General features: G+C 42.1%; 2 protein-coding genes across 6 annotated transcripts in view; both read right to left on the reverse strand.

Annotated features, from left to right (window-relative positions):
* Positions 1 to 10417, reverse strand: part of LOC106600794 (supervillin) — a 37516-nt gene extending 27099 nt beyond the window's left edge. For all 5 annotated transcript variants that reach the window (XM_082973646.1, XM_014192466.3, XM_082973648.1 and 2 more), the window contains exon 1: positions 8825 to 10417. The gene's annotated coding sequence lies outside the window, so the exon portion shown is untranslated. The remainder of the gene's footprint in view (positions 1 to 8824) is intronic.
* Positions 10418 to 11084: 667 nt separating this feature from the next.
* Positions 11085 to 14201, reverse strand: cdk21 (cyclin-dependent kinase 21). The gene is made up of 7 exons (XM_014192765.3): positions 14036 to 14201; positions 13363 to 13623; positions 13039 to 13171; positions 12672 to 12839; positions 12327 to 12487; positions 12062 to 12194; positions 11085 to 11947 (listed from the first exon to the last, which is right to left on the reverse strand). The coding sequence occupies exons 2-7, from the start codon at positions 13593 to 13595 to the stop codon at positions 11870 to 11872; spliced, it is 906 nt and encodes a 301-aa protein (XP_014048240.2). The 5' UTR covers positions 13596 to 13623; positions 14036 to 14201; the 3' UTR covers positions 11085 to 11869.
* Between the last annotated feature and the right edge of the window lie 3888 nt (positions 14202 to 18089).

Consider the following 18089-nt stretch of genomic DNA (forward strand, 5'->3'; position numbering starts at 1 on the left):
ACTCGGTTTTCAACAACTCCACAAATGACTTGTTAACAAACTATAGTTATGGCAAGTCGGATAGGACATCTACTTTGAGCATGACACGAGTAATCTACCTAACAATTGTTTACAGACAGATTATTTCACGTATAATTCACTGTATCACAATTCCAGTGGGTCAGAAGTTTACAAACACTAAGTTGACTGTGCCTTTAAACAGCTTGGAAAATTCCAGAAAATGATGTCATGGCGTTAGAAGCTTCTGATAGGCTAATTGACATCATTTGAGTCAATTGGAAGTGTACCTGTGGATGTATTTCAAGGCCTACCTTCAAACTCAGTTCCTCATTGCTTGACATCATGGGAAAATCAAAAGAAATCAGCCAAGACCTCAGAAAAATAATTATAGACCTCCACAAGTCTGGTTCATCCTTGGGAGCAATTTCCAAAACGCCTGAAGGTACCACGTTCATCTGTACAAACAATAGTACGCAAGTATAAACACCATTGGACCATGCAGCCGTCATGCCGCTCAGGAAGGAGACGCATTCTGTCTCCTAGAGATGAACGTACTTTGGTGCGAAAAGTGTAAGTCAATCCCAGAACAACAGCAAAGGACCTTGTGAAGATGCTGGAGGAAACAGGTTCAAAACTATCTATATCCACAGTAAAACGAGTCCGATATTGACATAACCTGAAAGGCCGCTCAGCAAGGAAGAAGCCACTGCTCCAAAACCGGCATAAAAAATACAGACTACAGTTTACCTGCACATGAGGACAAAGATTGTACTTTTTGGAGAAATGTCCTCTGGTCTGATGAAACAAAAATAGAACTGTTTAGTCATAATGACCATCGTTATGTTTGGAGGAAAAAGGGGGAGGCTTGCAAGCCGAAGAACACCATCCCAACCGTGACGCACGGGGGTGGCAGCATCATGTTGTGGGGGTGCTTTGCTGCAGGAGGGACTGGTGCACTTCACAAAATAGATGGCATCATGAGGTAGGAAAATTATGTGGATATATTGAATCAACATCTCAAGACATCAGTCAGGAAGTAAAAGATTGGTCGCAAATGGGTCATCCAAATGGACAATGACCCAAGCATACTTCCAAAGTTGTGGCAAAATCGCTTAAGGACAACAAAGTCAAGGTATTGGCGTGGCCATCACAAAGCCCTGACCTCAATCCTATAGACAATTTGTGGGCAGAACTGAAAAAGCACGTGCAAGCGAGGAGGCCTACAAACCTGACTCAGTTACACCAGCTCTGTCAGGAGGAATGGGCCAAAATTCACCCAACTTATTGTGGGAAGCTTGTAGAAGGCTACCTGAAACATTTGACCCAAGTTAAACAATTTAATTAAAGGCAATGCTACCAAATACTAATTGAGTGTATGTAAACTTCTGACCCATAGGGAATGTGATGAAAGAAATAAAAGCTGAAATAAATCATTCTCTCTACTATTACTCAGACATTTCACATTCTTAAAATAAAGTGGTGATCCTAACTGACCTAAGACAGGGAATTTCTATAGGATTAAATGTCAGGAATTTTGAAAAACTGAGGTTAAATATATTTGGCTAAGGTGTATGTAAACTTCTGATTTCAACTGTATATAAATAATGACATCACCACATTTGTATTCTCAATCAGTAGGGACTTGAGCCATTTGCTTGGCCGCCAAAAATTGGTGTGTGAGTGGTGTTCTGAAATGGCTAAATGTTAGCGTCAGCATTCCTGTCCCTTTCCCACCACAGCTGAAACACAATGGGGCCTAGGGAACAATGAGCAGAGCGAGCTACGGGACTCATAGGACTTAGTACAGCAGAGGTACTGCAGGCCTAAAGGGCACTGTACTCTGTGGTGGTCTGTAACAGTCATGGTTTCACCATAAACAGATAAACACAGACATCGCTTACACTATAGATACACCGCTTGCTCTGGGAGTATTGGGAATGGTGTGAGACAGAGTGTCTTCCAGATTGCAAGCTTATAAACGGAAGACATGATTGACTTTTAAATTGATTTTGCATTCACCCCTGACTTTGACTACAGCTCTCAGACAGTGTGAGCAAGTGACTAACATAGAGCCAGGTGAATCTGCAAATCTGACGTTGCCGCGGACGACAGCAAAAGGCCATGCACCGAAAGCTGAGCTGTCAGACGCAGTGATCCCCACGGGACATCAAGATCAGAAGGGCAGCTGTGTTTGTGTGCTACGTCTGTGTATGTGCGTGTGCTCATGTGTGTACGTTTGTCTATGTGAGGTCAAGTTCAACACAACCACAAAATTGACTACCACAAGAATAGAGACAACCCTACCTTCCCAAGAGTAACAGAGGGCAAGATGAGAAACGTCCCAATACCATGTAATTGAGTGAGAGTAAGACAATGAAGAAGGAGACAGTGTCCATCTTTTTGGCAGACCGGTGCAGAGGTCATGTGACGGGCTAGGCAGGGCTGGATTGGGTGAGAGAGGTTGGTTGCCATCTGAGCTCAGCATGGATCATCAGTCCCTAATCCAGTAACACTAGTTAACAAGTTTGTTCTAAAGCACCCGGAAGAACAGACTAGTTAGTACTCGCTAGGAATACACAGAGCAATGATACTGTATACACTATTGCCAAGATAAAGTTGAATCAACTTGCAAAAGTAAGTTCACAGAGAGGTTTTAATGAGGTAAAACGGAAGGTGAGTATCGTATCTCCCCACATGTCATTGTAAACAGAGCTGAGGTGAAGTAGTCACGGACACTATCTTTTATGTCCCTCTTTCACCCCAGTCCCACGCTGACCCTGAGGACACACAGGGCATTGAAGAACTGCTACGAACAGCTTTAATGTACATTATATATACAAAAGTACACTACCGTTCAAAAGTTTGGGGTCACTTAGAAATGTCCTTGATTTTGAAAGAAAAGCAAAACATTTTGTCCATTAAAATAACATCAAATTGATCAGAAATACAGTGTAGACATTGACTAAATGACTATCGTAGCTAGAAATGGCTGATTTTTTGCGGAATATCTACATAGGCGTACAGGCTAATTGATCATTAGAAAACCCTTTTGCAATTATGTTAGCACAGCTGAAAACTGTTGTTCTTATTAAAGAAGCAATGCAACTGGCCTTCTTTAGACTAGTTGAGTATCTGGAGCATCAGCATTTGTGGTTTCGATTACAGGCTCAAAATGGCCAGAAACAAAGACCTTTCTTCTGAAACTCGTCAGTCTATTCTTGTTCTGAGAAATGAACGCTATTCCATGCGAGAAATTGCCAAGAAACTGAAGATCTCGTACAATGCTGTGTACTACTCCCTTCACAGAACAGCGCAAACTGGTTCTAACCAGAATAGAACGAGGAGTGGGAGGCCCCGGTGCACAAATGAGCAAGAGGACAAGTACATTAGAGTGTCTAGTTTGAGAAACAGATGCCTCACAAGTCCTCAACTGGCAGCTTCATTAAATAGTACCTGCAAAACACCAGTCTCAACGTCAACAGTGAAGAGGAGACTTCGGGATGCTGGCCTTCTAGGCAAGAGTTCCTCTGTCCAGTGTCTGTGTTCTTTTGCCCATCTTAATCTTTTCCTTTTATTGGCCAGTCTGAGATATGGCTTTTTCTTTGCAACTCTGCCTAGAAGGCCAGCATCCCGGAGTCGCCTCTTCACTGTTGACATTGAGACTGGTGTTTTGCAGGTATTATTTAATGAAGCTGCCAGTTGAGAACTTGTGAGGCGTCTGCTTCTCAAACTAAACACTCTAATGTACTTGTCCTCTTGCTCAGTTGTGCACCGGGGCCTCCTTCTCCTCTTTCTATTCATGTTAGAGCCAGTTTGCGCTGTTCTGTGTTCTGTGCCCGAATGCATAGTACCAACTGTAAAGTTTGGTGGAGGAGGAATAATGGTCTGGGGCTGTTTTTCATGGTTCAGGCTAGGGCCCTTAGTTCCAGTGAAGGGAAATCGTTACGCTACAGCATACAATGACATTCTAGATGATTCTGTGCTTCCAACTTTGTGGCAACAGTTTGGGGAAGGCCCTTTTCTGTTTCAGCATGACAATGCCCCGTGCACAAAGTGAGGTCCACTGAAATGGTTTGTCGAGATCAGTGCGGAAGAACTTGACTGGCCTGCACAGAGCCCTGACCTCAACCCCATTGAATATCTTTGGGATGAATTGAACGCCGACTGGGAGCCAGGCCTAATCGCCCAACATCAGTGCCCGACTTCACTAATGCCCTTGTGGCTGAATGGAAGCAAGTCCCTGCAGCAATCTTTCAACATTTAGTGGAAAGGCTTCCCAGAAGAGTGGAGGCTGTTATAGCGGCAAAGGAGGGACCAACTCCATATTAATGCCCATGATTTTGGAATGAGATGGTCGATGAGCAGGTCTCCACATACTTTTGGTCATGTAGTGCAGGACAGTGGCAGCTCCTGAAGTTAGGACGGCACATAATAATGGTTGGAAAGGAGCAAATGGAATGGCATCAAACACATAGAAGCCATGTGTTTGATACCATTCCACCTGCACAGCTCCAGCTATTACAACAAGCCCGTCCTCCCCAATTAAGTTTCCACCAGCCTTCTGTGATGTAGGACATATTACCTCTCTGATTCAGAAGGGTTGGGTGAAATTGCGAAGACACATTTCGGTTGAATGCATTCAGTTGTGCAACTGGCTAGGTATCCCCTTACCAGTGGCGACCCATCATTCAGGGCAGATGGGGCAGAGTCCCAAAAATAAAAAGGGAGGCTTGCCTGTTTTGCGTCTTTTTTGTTTTCTTGAGTAAGGCAGCTCCAAAATGCAGGTGTTTCAGCCTAGCTCAGTGCTTTCTGTGGTGGTGGGGCTAGCCAGCAGAAAAATACAGAGCATTGCGTCGTGATTGGTTCAGTGTTCTGTCACTCATGTGGACACTACGTCACCGCCAAGTCTAAGGGTAGACCTCGAAAATTCAAGCCCCTTGGGTGCTGCCATAGAGTTACATTAGAAGTGCCCATCGAAGAAGGCTCAAGGTCATTGGCCACAGATAAAATCTTAGCTAGCAGTCATCATCATGAATCAAGTCGACAATCTACTGGCAAATCCTTTTTAATCCCTGTCATATTTTTTATTTTTTATTTAACCTTTATTTAACTAGGCAAGTCAGTTAAGAACAAATTCTTATTTACAATGATGGCCTAGGAACAGTGGGTTAACTGCCTTGTTCAGGGGCAGAATGACAGATTTTTACCTTGTCAGCTCAAGGATTCGATCTAGCAACCTTTCAGTTACTGGCCCAATGCTCTAACCACTAGCCTACCTGCTGCCCCAATATGAAGAGAAATAATGAACAGAAATTATAGATAAAACGTATCGGTGCTCATCGGCCATTGGGCATAAACATTACATGACAAGTTGGATATCGCAAATTCGACAATGAGTGGTTTGGAAGGAATCAGTGGCTAATTGCAAGCATTGCAAAGCAACTGCAAGCATTACAAAGCAATCATTAGCCTGCTATTCAGTGGAGTGGCTGTGTGGTCCCAAGTCTAAGATTAAATATATTTGTTCCTAGTTTAAAATTATAAACATTCAACATTGGCCATGCTATCAATTAAGCATGATTTGTGCCGCGCTCAAAACAACTGTTAACTCGGAACTGCAAAATCTGACTTTAGTGAGTTCAAAACAACTGGGAACTCGGGAAAAGTGAGCTACGACTGGGAAAATACGTTTTGAACTTTCATCCAACTCGGAATTGTAAATCTGGAACTCGGACCTCTTTCTAGACATACGACCTGAAGATCACTGACATCATCATGATTCAAATGATTATTCTTTTAATTCCCAGTTGTCTTGAAAGCACCATAAATCCAGAGAACGGCAGACTTTGATGACAAAATTTGCCCTGATGGACCTCTGCGCCAACTTCCTGTTCAAGTGATCACAGCACAACAAGGTGAGTCCAAAAATATATTGTATGCTGCTGCATAAATGATGTAATATGCCAGGGAGATATGTATACTGTAGCTAAGAAAGTAATACTAAGTGTATGTTGTGTAGTAAGCCCATGTGCCTCACCCTAATAATTTGGTTTATTTTCACCTCTTAATTTCACCTACTGTTCTGACTTGGTGGTGCACATGTAGCCTATAACCTGTTTTGAGAAATATAATCATTGAATATTTTAAGAGTTTTCATTGTCTGCTTATGCCCCCTTAATTTATCCCACGGTTCTGACTTGTTGTACAGGGAGAACACTGTAAGAACGGCCCATGTTCTGAATTCTATCGCTGTACATTTCAAAAGTGCTGAACATATTGACTACATCCATTCTAGCTTGCTCAGTGATGTCTTAATCGAAATAACGGATTGCCTCTTATCCGTTTGTTGTCCCCTTATGCCATAGTTTGTACATCTCAATTGTGAGTAGAAACCACATTTGTTTATGCAAGTCAGCCATATCAGCTATGTTTTTTTTAAAGGCAGTAAATGAGGCTGAATGAACTGTTTCACTGCCAGACAAGGCTCAGCTGATAGCCAGGTGTAGCAGTGATAAGGTGTTGGTACTGCTGTTGGGACTCTGCTGTTGGGACAGCTTTATGTAGGCCCTAACAGTTTGTGGGTACCGTTTGTCACCGTTATAGTGCAATTAATGTATTGTTTAGTGTTGTGTATTGGCTTTGCTGGCATGCATCACACATTTTAAAGATTTCGCCCTACCAAAAATCGCCACTGCCCCTTATCCTATTAGCATTTGTTTTTTGGTTTAACAGAACTCAAAATGCCCACACAGTAATCTATAATCATAAAATGATTATTCATAGATAATGTCCGTACTAAACCTTAGAACTTCCAGTACAAATGCAATGGATTTTTCCCAAACATGGGGTCTCTGAACTCACATCTTCCCCCATTGAAGTTAAAGGAGTTACATCAGATGATGTCACCAAGTTCAGGAAAGGAACAGACTGTAAAGGCCAGATTAAAGAGACAGAGAAGAATTACACGTGATTAGATCTGTAGCCCCCCACTGGGCAGCAGAGTAACTTAAGGGCAGTTGAGCGGTGGCTTCCCATCCACTCTTCCCATTCTAAAGGCGTCCGCATGCTTCCCAGCTGAAACAGTTCTGAACACTTTGTGCATATATTATGACAACTTTTTGTTCGTTCTGGTCTTCGGGCAAGGGGTTTTTCAGCTGTTTGTGCACATTACATTTTTTCTTGAGGCAAGCCGAAATCGGTAGCCGAAGTCTACGCCCCTTCTACGGTGATTGGTGAACAATATGGATTCTTAAATGAAGTGTTTGTTGTCATTCAATGAGAGACCAATCGTTTTCATGCAACATTTTTTCACTTGAGAAATACCGCACCAAACATCTTAGTTCGATGTAAAAAGATCTCCTCGGCAGAAAATGTCAAAATGAATGACAGATTTCTTGAGTTATCTTAGATTATTTCTGACTATTTTGAGGAAGTGTATACTGGCTACGGCGTCTCAAGATGGACAAAACAGTACTATTGCCACTTTTTTTCTAGCTTTTCAAGCGAAGGTCTATTAAGGGAGTGTGCGAGCACACTCATTCGGTTCGTCTAGGCGCTAGCCGAACCGAAGCATGTGGAAGGCTTAAGGGGTGTTACCTCTCTCTGTACCCATGTTCTGGATAATCACTGGGCACAATGGACATGTGATGCAGGTGAATTGGGGATAGATTTAACCAGAGCCTTGTATTTAAAATAAAATGCTCTGGGTTTAAATAGCTCAGAATGCTGCAATCACTGGGGCAGACTTCTGCAGAGCCTATACAAATACACTCTAATTGAGTTTAGAAATGATAACAACTGCAGCTTCTAGGACTTATCTACACTACGGAACATAATCCCTCTAGAGCAGCTGTAGCTCTCCTCCTCCTCCTCCACCCCTCATACTGTAACCCACCCCTCCGCCCCTCATACGGTAACCCGCCCCTGGAATGATATGACACATTAACAGTTGTATACTGTGTGACATCCAAGTGTGAACAATTGGGGAAATTTTGCTCCACCAATGCCAGATGGTATCCAAAAGATCTAGCCTAAATCACATGAATTACATGTGATGAATTACAATGATGACATCACTATTCCTTTCTGTACATGTAGTTCAGTCCTAGTTGATATGCCAGTCCACTCTAACTTCCACCCTCTACATCAGCCACAACAGTCAGTAGCTCACCACAGAAAACACCATGGCAACAAACATCATTACCACCAAATATTTATCCAAAAATAGGATCTCACAGTATAGTATGAAAGAACGCAAACGAAGAAAAAAAAAACACTATGACAAAACAAGACATGAGTCATGGCACGAATGAGAGCAATTTTCCTATGCAAACAAGTCTCAAGTCAAATGTTTGGAAAGATAATGACATTAGGCCGAACAAGTCTCTCCGCAGTTTGATATTACAGATCTATTAACAGATTATAATCACTATTTGATACCAAATGCCAACGAAAAAAAAAACCTGGGGAAGACCTTGCAATCGGGACACAATTCCTTGTCAGTTACTGACGCGTAATGGACACAATTCGAGGGTCTATTTTCCTTGCCACTCGTGCGCACTGAAGAGGTTTTTCTAACTGTGTAGCTATACGATTAATAGATCAAATTTGTATTTAAATGCAAATTATTTAAATGAACTATGTCCGAAAATGTGTCCGTTTATTTGACTCAAATCAACTGTTGTAATCTAGTTGTGCCAAAGCGCACTAAAACTCACGGTGTAATTTACAATGAACGAAAAGCTAAACAATTCCCATTGTAAGTTGGCTTTCAACATGTTTTGTTTTAGAAGCCAACATAATGGAATTTTGCTAGGGTACTTACATGTACTCGAATCGTAGGGGACCGGCTATGGTCACTAACAACAGCAGGGACTGGGCATTTGTGCGCCGCAGCAACAGAGAGCGTGAAAGACCATTTACGGCGAGCGCAGAGCGCAGCGTGTCCCGGTTAAAAATATAACCCCCTCCCCTCGCCCGGGCTCTGCGGCATGCCACATGCAGGGCCAAGGCTGGGAGAGCTATAGACAGCAACTGACAGAACCAGTACAATGTCAGCACACTGTCAATAGAGCATGGTCATCTCTATCGTTTAAGCTATGATTGGATGTGTTAACTTCTTTGCAACAGCATAGGCTACATCTCCATTTCATGGATCAAGATACACTTGAATAAAGATAACTTGAAACGTAAAGAGACTTGTATTTATATAAATATGACTCAGGAATAAAATGCACCTGTTTGAAAGTTAACACAAAATACTGTAAGGCAAACTCATTTGAGAAGTACCCTACCAACTCTCAGTATAAAACACTGGCTCCAGTTCCCAAACAGGCACTTTGCCACTTAACTTAAAGTTAGCGAAATGACGTTGCACAAGCACTAACGCAAATATTGCAATGAGTGTGATGCAAAATGAGCCAGATGCAAGACTTCGCTCTCAAACGGTCTAACTCTATCTGCGCTTGCGCACAGGTTCGCATCACACTTTTACAACGTGGAAGCCACGGGACCAAAACAGTGAAGTTTAGCATTGCGCTCCAATGCTCTTAGTTGTTGCGGAAAATGTTACTTTGTGCATCTACGTCATATCGTTGACTCGGCCTTTAAATTAACAGAGTACAAGGCCCAGATTATATTGAAAGGGGGAACAGATCAGAGAGCTGGGATAGAGGCCGGTGTACAAATTAGGCAACAAGGGAGAGGGAAGGATGCAGCACGGGCAGTCCCACATCTGAAGAGGCCAAAGATACAACTTCTAAAATAACACCAAGTCACGGAAAACTACTTAGAATAACCTCTCCCTAACTTCTAAAATAACACAAAGTCACGGATAACTACTTAGAATAACCTCTCCCTAAGTGCAGTATGCCAGAGAAAGTCTGACGTTTGATTCATACTCTAGCTTGGGCCACTTCAGGTCTTGAACAATAACAATATATCTGACCTTATAAACATCATTGCACTTGACCCTGTGTGGCCATACTAAGGTCAACGGTCATGAAAGGAAAGGGTAAACAGCACTGTGGCTGTAACCACTTAAGGTCGTGGAGGTGGGATAACCTTATAGCCATGTTTCTTGTACAAAATAGTAAAACAGACATTTGGTAACATGATATTGTGAACATATCTTCATTAAAATACTTGTAAGATGTGGGTGAAATCAAACCAAGTCCAATAACAGGTGCTGCTCAATTGAATGAGTGAAATCAGTAACACTGTCGAAAGTACTAATAATCAAATGAATTTACATTTGCTCAAATAAAACAAGATCACAGAATGTTCTCTGTCCTGAAAAAATGCCCCTAACATTAAAATTGCACCTCAAAACTTAAAAAGAAAGTGTATGTTATGGCCAATAAAACAGATGTACAGGTATGACCTTTCCAAGTATCTAAACAAAGAATATATATATATATATATATATATATATATATATATATATATATATATATATATATATATATAGGAAATAAAAAGGGCCATAAAGAACCAAAGGTGCAGTTGGAACAATATAAAAAAGAATGCATTCACTTATATGCTCATACAGCACTGTCATCCACTGCAGCAGCTGGAGATGAATAATAGCACTTGTAACAACAATATGCCTCAGTAATAAATGAAAGCATACACATTCTGAATGATTAACATTTTGTTCTCCTGCAAAATGTTCTAGCAGCTCTTGTTTCTGCATTCTGACTGCCCGGTATCAAATACTGAGTGGAAAACAAATCAAGCAACAATGCATTTTTTGTTGTTGAAACAATAACAAAGTGGCCACCCCACCTCTGGTTTGGTTAAAATCTGAGGGATGGGCCTGGGGAAATGTAACGAACTCTCAAATTCAAAGACAGAGCTATGGATGCAAGGACTGACCACCCATGATATAAAAATGATAGGTTTAAACATGTTTTGAGGTTATACAGTGTTTGTTTACATTTACATCGTTCACAAACACTGGAGTAAAACAAGCTTATATTTTGGTTTCTGATGGGGTACAACAGTTGAACTAAGCTCATGAGGCATTTATAAGTTATATTCTTCAAGAATGAATGGGTATGTATTATTCATGTATAAGTAAAAAAAAATAGATGTAGCAATTAAGAATTCTAGCTATAAACTAATTTGTTGTAGTAAAGCAATATATTTGTTGTAATTTAAATTACTATCAACTTTCCTTTTCCTTCCACTTTGGGTTTTCATGCCATAAGAATCGCAGTTTCTACATCGCTTGATATAAATGTGTTTTTTCATAATACGAAACTAGTCTTCAGAAATGCATTTCAGATAAAACCAGTCAAGATTTGGATATTCATGTTGAGAACAAATTACCTTTAAAGGGGCAACACTACATAAATGTTTTGACTTTTAAATTGATGATATATACCCATTGATTGTTAAAGAATATAACTTATAAATACCTAATTAGCTTAGTTCAACTGTCGCACCCCATCGGAGCCCAATAAATAAGCCTGTTTAACTTCATTGTTTGTACATAATGTTAACAAACACTATATAGCTTTAAAACACAGTTAAATCTATAATTTTTACATCATGGATGGTCAGTCTTTGCATCCTTAGCTCTGTCTATGAATTTGAGATTAGTTCAATTTCTCCACCCCCATCTCTCAACTTTTTACCAAAACAGTGGCATGGTGCCCACTTTATTGCTTAACCTGCAGATTTACCTTCTAAATATTTTCACTTTTATTTCCATTCCAAAAAATTATACATTTCGATACAGGTACATTGGATCTTACGGCACGAGAACCCTCAGTGTTCTATAGGCTAGGTAAAAGGATTCCAAGGGAAATGAACCTCTGTCCCAGCTCTCCTTCATCCTCTCCACATCCTGCCAGGTTATGAGTCCTCAGGCGCACACCAGGAAAGGGTGGGAGAGGGCTCTGGAAGCTGAGATGCGATTGGTCGGGCTGAACTCTAGACATTGCTGCAGGCAGAGAGCAAGTGTGTGCTTTAAAAGTACAATAGAATTCAATTATTCATTAACATGGTAAATGCCTTGTAACAGAAACATGACTCAAAATGTGTATATTGTACATACAAGGAGTAGGTTGTTCTCCTCCTGGCCCAGGTTGGATAAGAGCTGTGTGCAGGGGTCTCTGGGGCACCAGCTACGAGAGTATGAGATGGGGCTCTCCCTGGGCCAGTCCTCCTCGCTGGGCAAGCCAATCACCCTGTGGGACATGGGGAAGAGCACAGACACACCCCCAACACAAGGCACTGGTAAAACACACATCATACATTATTCAAATGCTTATCATAAATGACCGATCAAAAGTAGAGCACGGTAGAAGAAAAAAACTCACTCAAAGATTTTCTGGAGCTGCTGAGCCTCAGTGTATGCACGGAACAACGGTCTCAAAAGGAATAGTTCGGCAAAAATGCAGCCAGCGCTCCACATGTCCACGGAGGACATGTAACCAGAGTGGAGCAGCACCTCGGGGGCCCTGTACCACAGTGTCACCACCTGAAGAGAGAGAGAGTGAGGGAAAGGAAGGGAGAGGGTGTGAGACGTTGGATAGGACATAGAGAGAAAGATAAGTAGTAAAAAGTATAGTTCCTTTACCTTAGTTAGGCTGGGGGACAATGGCACCGTGACAATTGAACAGATTGTGCATTGAAAAGGAGGATGTTCTACTCTGTAGACTTACACAGGGTGTAAGGGCGATGTGATAGGTGTAGATGCGCGCCAGCCCAAAGTCAGCGATCTTCACCTCTCCACGGCTACTAACCAGTACATTCTCCGGCTTCAGGTCGCGGTGCACCAGCATGTTGGTGTGCAGGAAGTCCAGCCCTTGCAGCAGCTGCACCATCACATCCTGTACAGACAGGAAGCAGCATGACAGCATTGCTCAAACACTTTCTCTGACTGTGGCTTATTCTGAAAAGATATGAGGACATCTGTTATGAAAAGTTCAAAAGAGAGTAGAGTAAAATGTTATACTAATTCTTAATGGAGTGCTTTGGAGTCATTGAGATTTTATTCAGATGCAGGTATGTAAGGGGGAGAATTCCCACCTTAATTTTGTCAAGACTCAGTCCAGTGCTGGGGACCGTGGTGAGGAAGGTAGACAGGTCTTGGTCGATGTACTCAAACACCAGCATCAGGTCCAAACTCCTGTTCTTCAGACCAGCAGATACATCCAACAACCTTTCAGTAAGATCAGCAATTAAGGTCAATCATTGTGAACCATTTCTGCTAATGAAATGGCATGACAAACAACATGGTATACAATTATAAAACACCATCAAACTGATTTTAAACCTAAAGATAATTATGTATAATTCATAGGCTATGCAAACATTTTCAGATATAATTATATTCCAGAAAAATGAACTTACTTTACAATGTTGGGATGGTTGAAATACCCGATCTTACGCAAGAGCGCCACCTCTCGGATCATGAAAGCAGGGATCCCACTCTCCGTGTGTCCGGGTATGTTCAACTTCTTCACCGCTACGAGTCGCTGTTGATCGCGGACCTCTCTGGCCTTGTACACTTTGCCATATGCGCCTTCGCCTATCTCTGCAAGTATTTCATAATTCCGATGTTCATCGCACCCATTGCCCTCCATGACCGGCCGATTTCGTAGTTGGTTGCAACTAGGATGGAATAGACCATGCGTAAATGCATGTAAACACGCTGTCAAGTAATACACTGCTTCCACAAGCCTAGGCCTTTTACTGGCTAACGTTAGCCAGAGGCCTGGGAGGTGAATAAGTTCACGATACTTATTGAGCTAGCTGAATGAACTACTTATGCAAGAGTGAAGTTAATTATTGAAGAGTTTAGTACGCTTTACACGAGACAACGATGTTATGCATTGCCACGACATAGTTAACGTTAGCTAGATAGCCAGCAGCTAAGTAGCCAGCAATCTTCCTCCAGCTCCACCTAGCAACCACTTAGGAACCACTTGCTAGCTAATCAAAAGGGAATGTCAAAGATGCTTTGTGCAATGTGTGGTTAGCTACACTTAGCTAGCTAATATTTAATGAATTGTGATTAACTTACCTTCTCACACCATAAACTGCAGAGATATGCTATACATTTTCAAGATGCTTATAAATGATGAGACCACATTCTGGTACGGCCCCTAATTCTCCTCAACTAATCAGATCTCTCATCACCTCCAGACAGACGTCTCGCAGAAGACCTCTGTGCACGTGCCATCAAGTCTTACACATTATGAACATTTTCTTATTAATATATACACCACAGTTTATTCATGGGATATTGGTGAAAGAATGGTAAACCCATTTTGTGACTTTTATCATCATAATAATCAAGCAATATTCCAGGCCAGCCAGTATCAATAGAATTCTAAGGGATGATAATGACAGAAAGGTTGGGAAAATATCTATTCAATCTCTGATGAATGAGTCCTTCATTATCACAGTTTGTGCTATTGTTACAAAGTCTCCCCATACATTTAGAGTGGAATAATTCATTTTTACAATGAGCCGCGTGAAGATGTTTTTGTATTCAATGTTTAATAACGAGTAATTAACTTTGTACATTTGAAGCAAGGCATGTTAATTCAAAACAGTCCAGTCTGTACATCTGTGTTCAAACGGAGGCATTAGACATTTATAATGGTTAGTGTTACAGAGCTTTTAAACCTGGTTCACAATTTTGTTGTGTTATGGCTTTTTTGCACCCATAGAGAGAGTTACAGTTTCACCCTACATTAGGGTGCATTTCGCATAGCTGGTTGGAAGACTGTCTGAAAACTTAAGACAGAAGCCACTGTTATCCACAGTATATTGAGTTATAACACATTATTAACATGTTTGCAGCAGTTGTATTGGTACTGGTATCAAAAGTATTGGTAACTTAATCTACTCCACCCAACACTTTTGTTCTCAATATATTACGAGTGAAAATATGAAATGTGCTAATCACATCTGAACACTTGATTTATGATTTTTTTGTAAAAATAATTTAAGCTATCTATCCCTGAGCAATAATTTCCAAATGTTGATTGAGTTTACACCCAATTTACAGATCTGATGTTGACAGCATCCACAGCCTGCAGGCCAGTTAGCTAGTCAGACTGACAGCTTAGTGGAGTCTGCCACTAGCACAGTCAGTGTAGTCAGCTCAGCTATCCCCACTGAGACCCTGTCTGTGCCTCGATCTAGGTTGGGCAAAACTAAACATGGCTGTGTTCGCCTTAAAGACCTCCTCCATTCCCGTCATTATTGAAAGAGATTGTGATATCTCACATCTCAAAATAGGGATACTTAATGTTAGATCCCTCACTTCCAAGGCAGTTATAGTCAATTAACTAATCACTGATCATAATCTTGATGTGATTGGCCTGACTGAAACATGGCTTAAGGCTGATGAATTTACTGTGCTAAATGAGGCCTCTCCTCCTGGTTACACTAGTGACCATATCCCCCGCGCATCCCGCAAAAGGGAGACTACACTTGTGAAGGTGGTAAATTATCTTTTAATGGCGTCAGACCTAGGCTCTGCATCTGCTCCTAGACCTGAGTGCTGCTTTTGATACCACCAATCACCAAATACTTTTGGAGAGATTGGAAACCCAAATTGGTCTGCACGGACAAGTTCTGGCCTGGTTTAGATCTTATCTGTTGGAAAGATATCAGTTTGTCTCTGTAGATGGTTTGTCCTCAGACAAATCAACTGTACATTTCAGTGTTCCTCAAGGCTCCATTTTAGGACCACTATATATTTTACCTCTTGGTGGTGTCATTTGGAAACATAATGTTAACTTTCACTGCTATGCAGACGACACACAGCTGTACATTTCGATGAAACATGGTGAAGCCCCAAAATTGACCTCCCTGGAAGCCTGTGTTTCAGACATAAGGAAGTGGATGGCAGCAATTGTTCTACTTTTAAACTCGGACAAAACAGAGATGCTAGTTCTAAGTCCCAAGAAACAAAGAGATCTTCTTTTGAATCTGACAATTAATCTTGATGGTTCTACAGTCCTCTCAAATAAAACTGAAGGACCTCAGCGTTACTCTGGACCCTGATCTCGTCTTTTGACAAACATATCAAGACTGTTTCAAGGACAGCCTTTTTCCATCTACATAACATTGCAAAAATCTGAAACTTTCTGTCCAAAAATGATGCAGAAAAATTCATCCATGCTTTTGTCACTTCTAGGTTTGACTACTGCAATGCTCTACCTTCCAGCTACCCAGATAAAGAACAAAATAAACTTAAGTTAGCACTAAACACAGCTGCTAGAATCTTGACTAGAACCCACAAATTTGATCATATTACTCCAGTGCTAGCCTCTCTACACTGGCTTCCTGTTAAGGCTAGGGCTGATTTCAAGGTTTTACTGCTAACCTACAAAGTATTACATGGCTTGCTCCTACCTATTTTTCCGATTTGGTCCTGCCGTACATACCTATACCTACGGTCCCAAGACGCAGGTCTCCTTACTGTCCCTAGAATTTATAAGCAAACAGCTGGAGGCAGGGCTTTCTCCTATAGAGCTCCATTTGTATGGAATGGTCTGCCAATCCACGTGAGAGACGCAGACTCAGTCTCGACCTTTAAGTCTTTATTGAGGACTCATCTCTTCAGTAGGTCCTATGATTGAGTGTAGTCTGGCCCAGGAGTGTGAAGGTGAACGGAAAGGCACTGGAGCAACGAACCGCCCTTGCTGTCTCTGCCTGGCCGGTTCCCCTCTCTCCACTGGGATTCTCTGCCTCAAACCCTATTACAGGGGCTGAGTCACTGGCTTACTGGTGCTCTTCCATGCCATCCCTAGGAGGGCTGAGTCACTTGAGTGGGTTGAGTCACTGACGTGATCTTCCTGTCCGGGTTGGCGCCCCACCTCGGGTTCGTAGCGTGGGGGAGATCTTCGTGGGCTATACTCAAACTTGTCTCAGGATGGTAAGTTGGTAGTTGAAGATATCCCTCTAGTGGTGCGGGGGCTGTGCTTTGGCAAAGTAGGTGGGGTTATATCCTGCCTGTTTGGCCCTGTCCGGGGGTATCGTCGGACAGGGCTACAGTGTCTCCCGACCCCTCCAGTCTCAGCCTCCAGCATTTATGCTGCAATAGTTTATGTGTCTAGGGGGCTAGGGTCAGTCTTATATCTGGAGTATTTCTCCTGTCTTATCCAGTGTCCTGTGTGTATATTCTCTCTCTCGCTCAACATTACCTGGCCTGATGACTCCTTGCTGTCCACCTGGTTGTGCTGCTGCTACAGTTTCAACTGTTCTGCCTGCGGCTATGGAACCTTGACCACTTCACTGGATGTGCTACCTTGTCCCAGACCTGCTGTTTTCAACTCTCTAGAGACAGCAGGTGCGGTAGAGATACTCTGAATGATCGGCTATGAAAAGCCAACTGACATTTACTCCTGCGGTGCTGACCTGTTGCACCCTCTACAACCACTGTGATTATTATTATCTGACCCTGCTGGTCATCTATGAACATCTTGGCAATGTTCTGTTATAATCTCTTCTGTGAGAATCTCCCATCTTATGTCAAAGACACTAGTCACATGATCTCATTGATAGAGGGCTTAGGAAGGATACTAGAGGACACCCTGCTCGCCACTTTTGATGTGGAGAGCTTGTACACTAACATTCCACACACTGGAGGCTTGCAGGCGCTGCAACACTTCCTTCAGCAGAGAGACTCTGCCCTTGCTCCATCCAATGATTGCATCACACAACTTACTGAACTGGTATTATCCAATAACTACTTTGTCTTTGAGTCAGACTTTTTCCTTCAAATTCAGGAAGTAGCCATGGGTTCCCCCCCCCCCCCGCCGCAGCTCGATCAGGTGTAAGAACATTGACTATCCAGTAGCAGCCCACTTTGTTGAAGCTAACCATCCAATCTCCTCCCTCAAAATGCACAGGCATTGAGCATGTTGCTCTACCAAGGAGAGGACGTAACATCGAGATCCTACTACTACAAAGGGAGGCTTACTGGACATCCTATTTAAAAACATTGACACCTAGAAGTGTGAATATTGACTGTTCTCAGGCCCTTCTCCTGACCAATTCTTTCTTTTATGAACAAGTCTTTTAAATTAATATTCTTTCTACAGCTTATTAGCGTACAC

The sequence above is a fragment of the Salmo salar genome, chromosome 03 (genome assembly GCF_965601325.2).
Source record: "Salmo salar chromosome 03, fSalSal1, whole genome shotgun sequence".
NCBI classification, from domain to species: domain Eukaryota; kingdom Metazoa; phylum Chordata; class Actinopteri; order Salmoniformes; family Salmonidae; genus Salmo; species Salmo salar.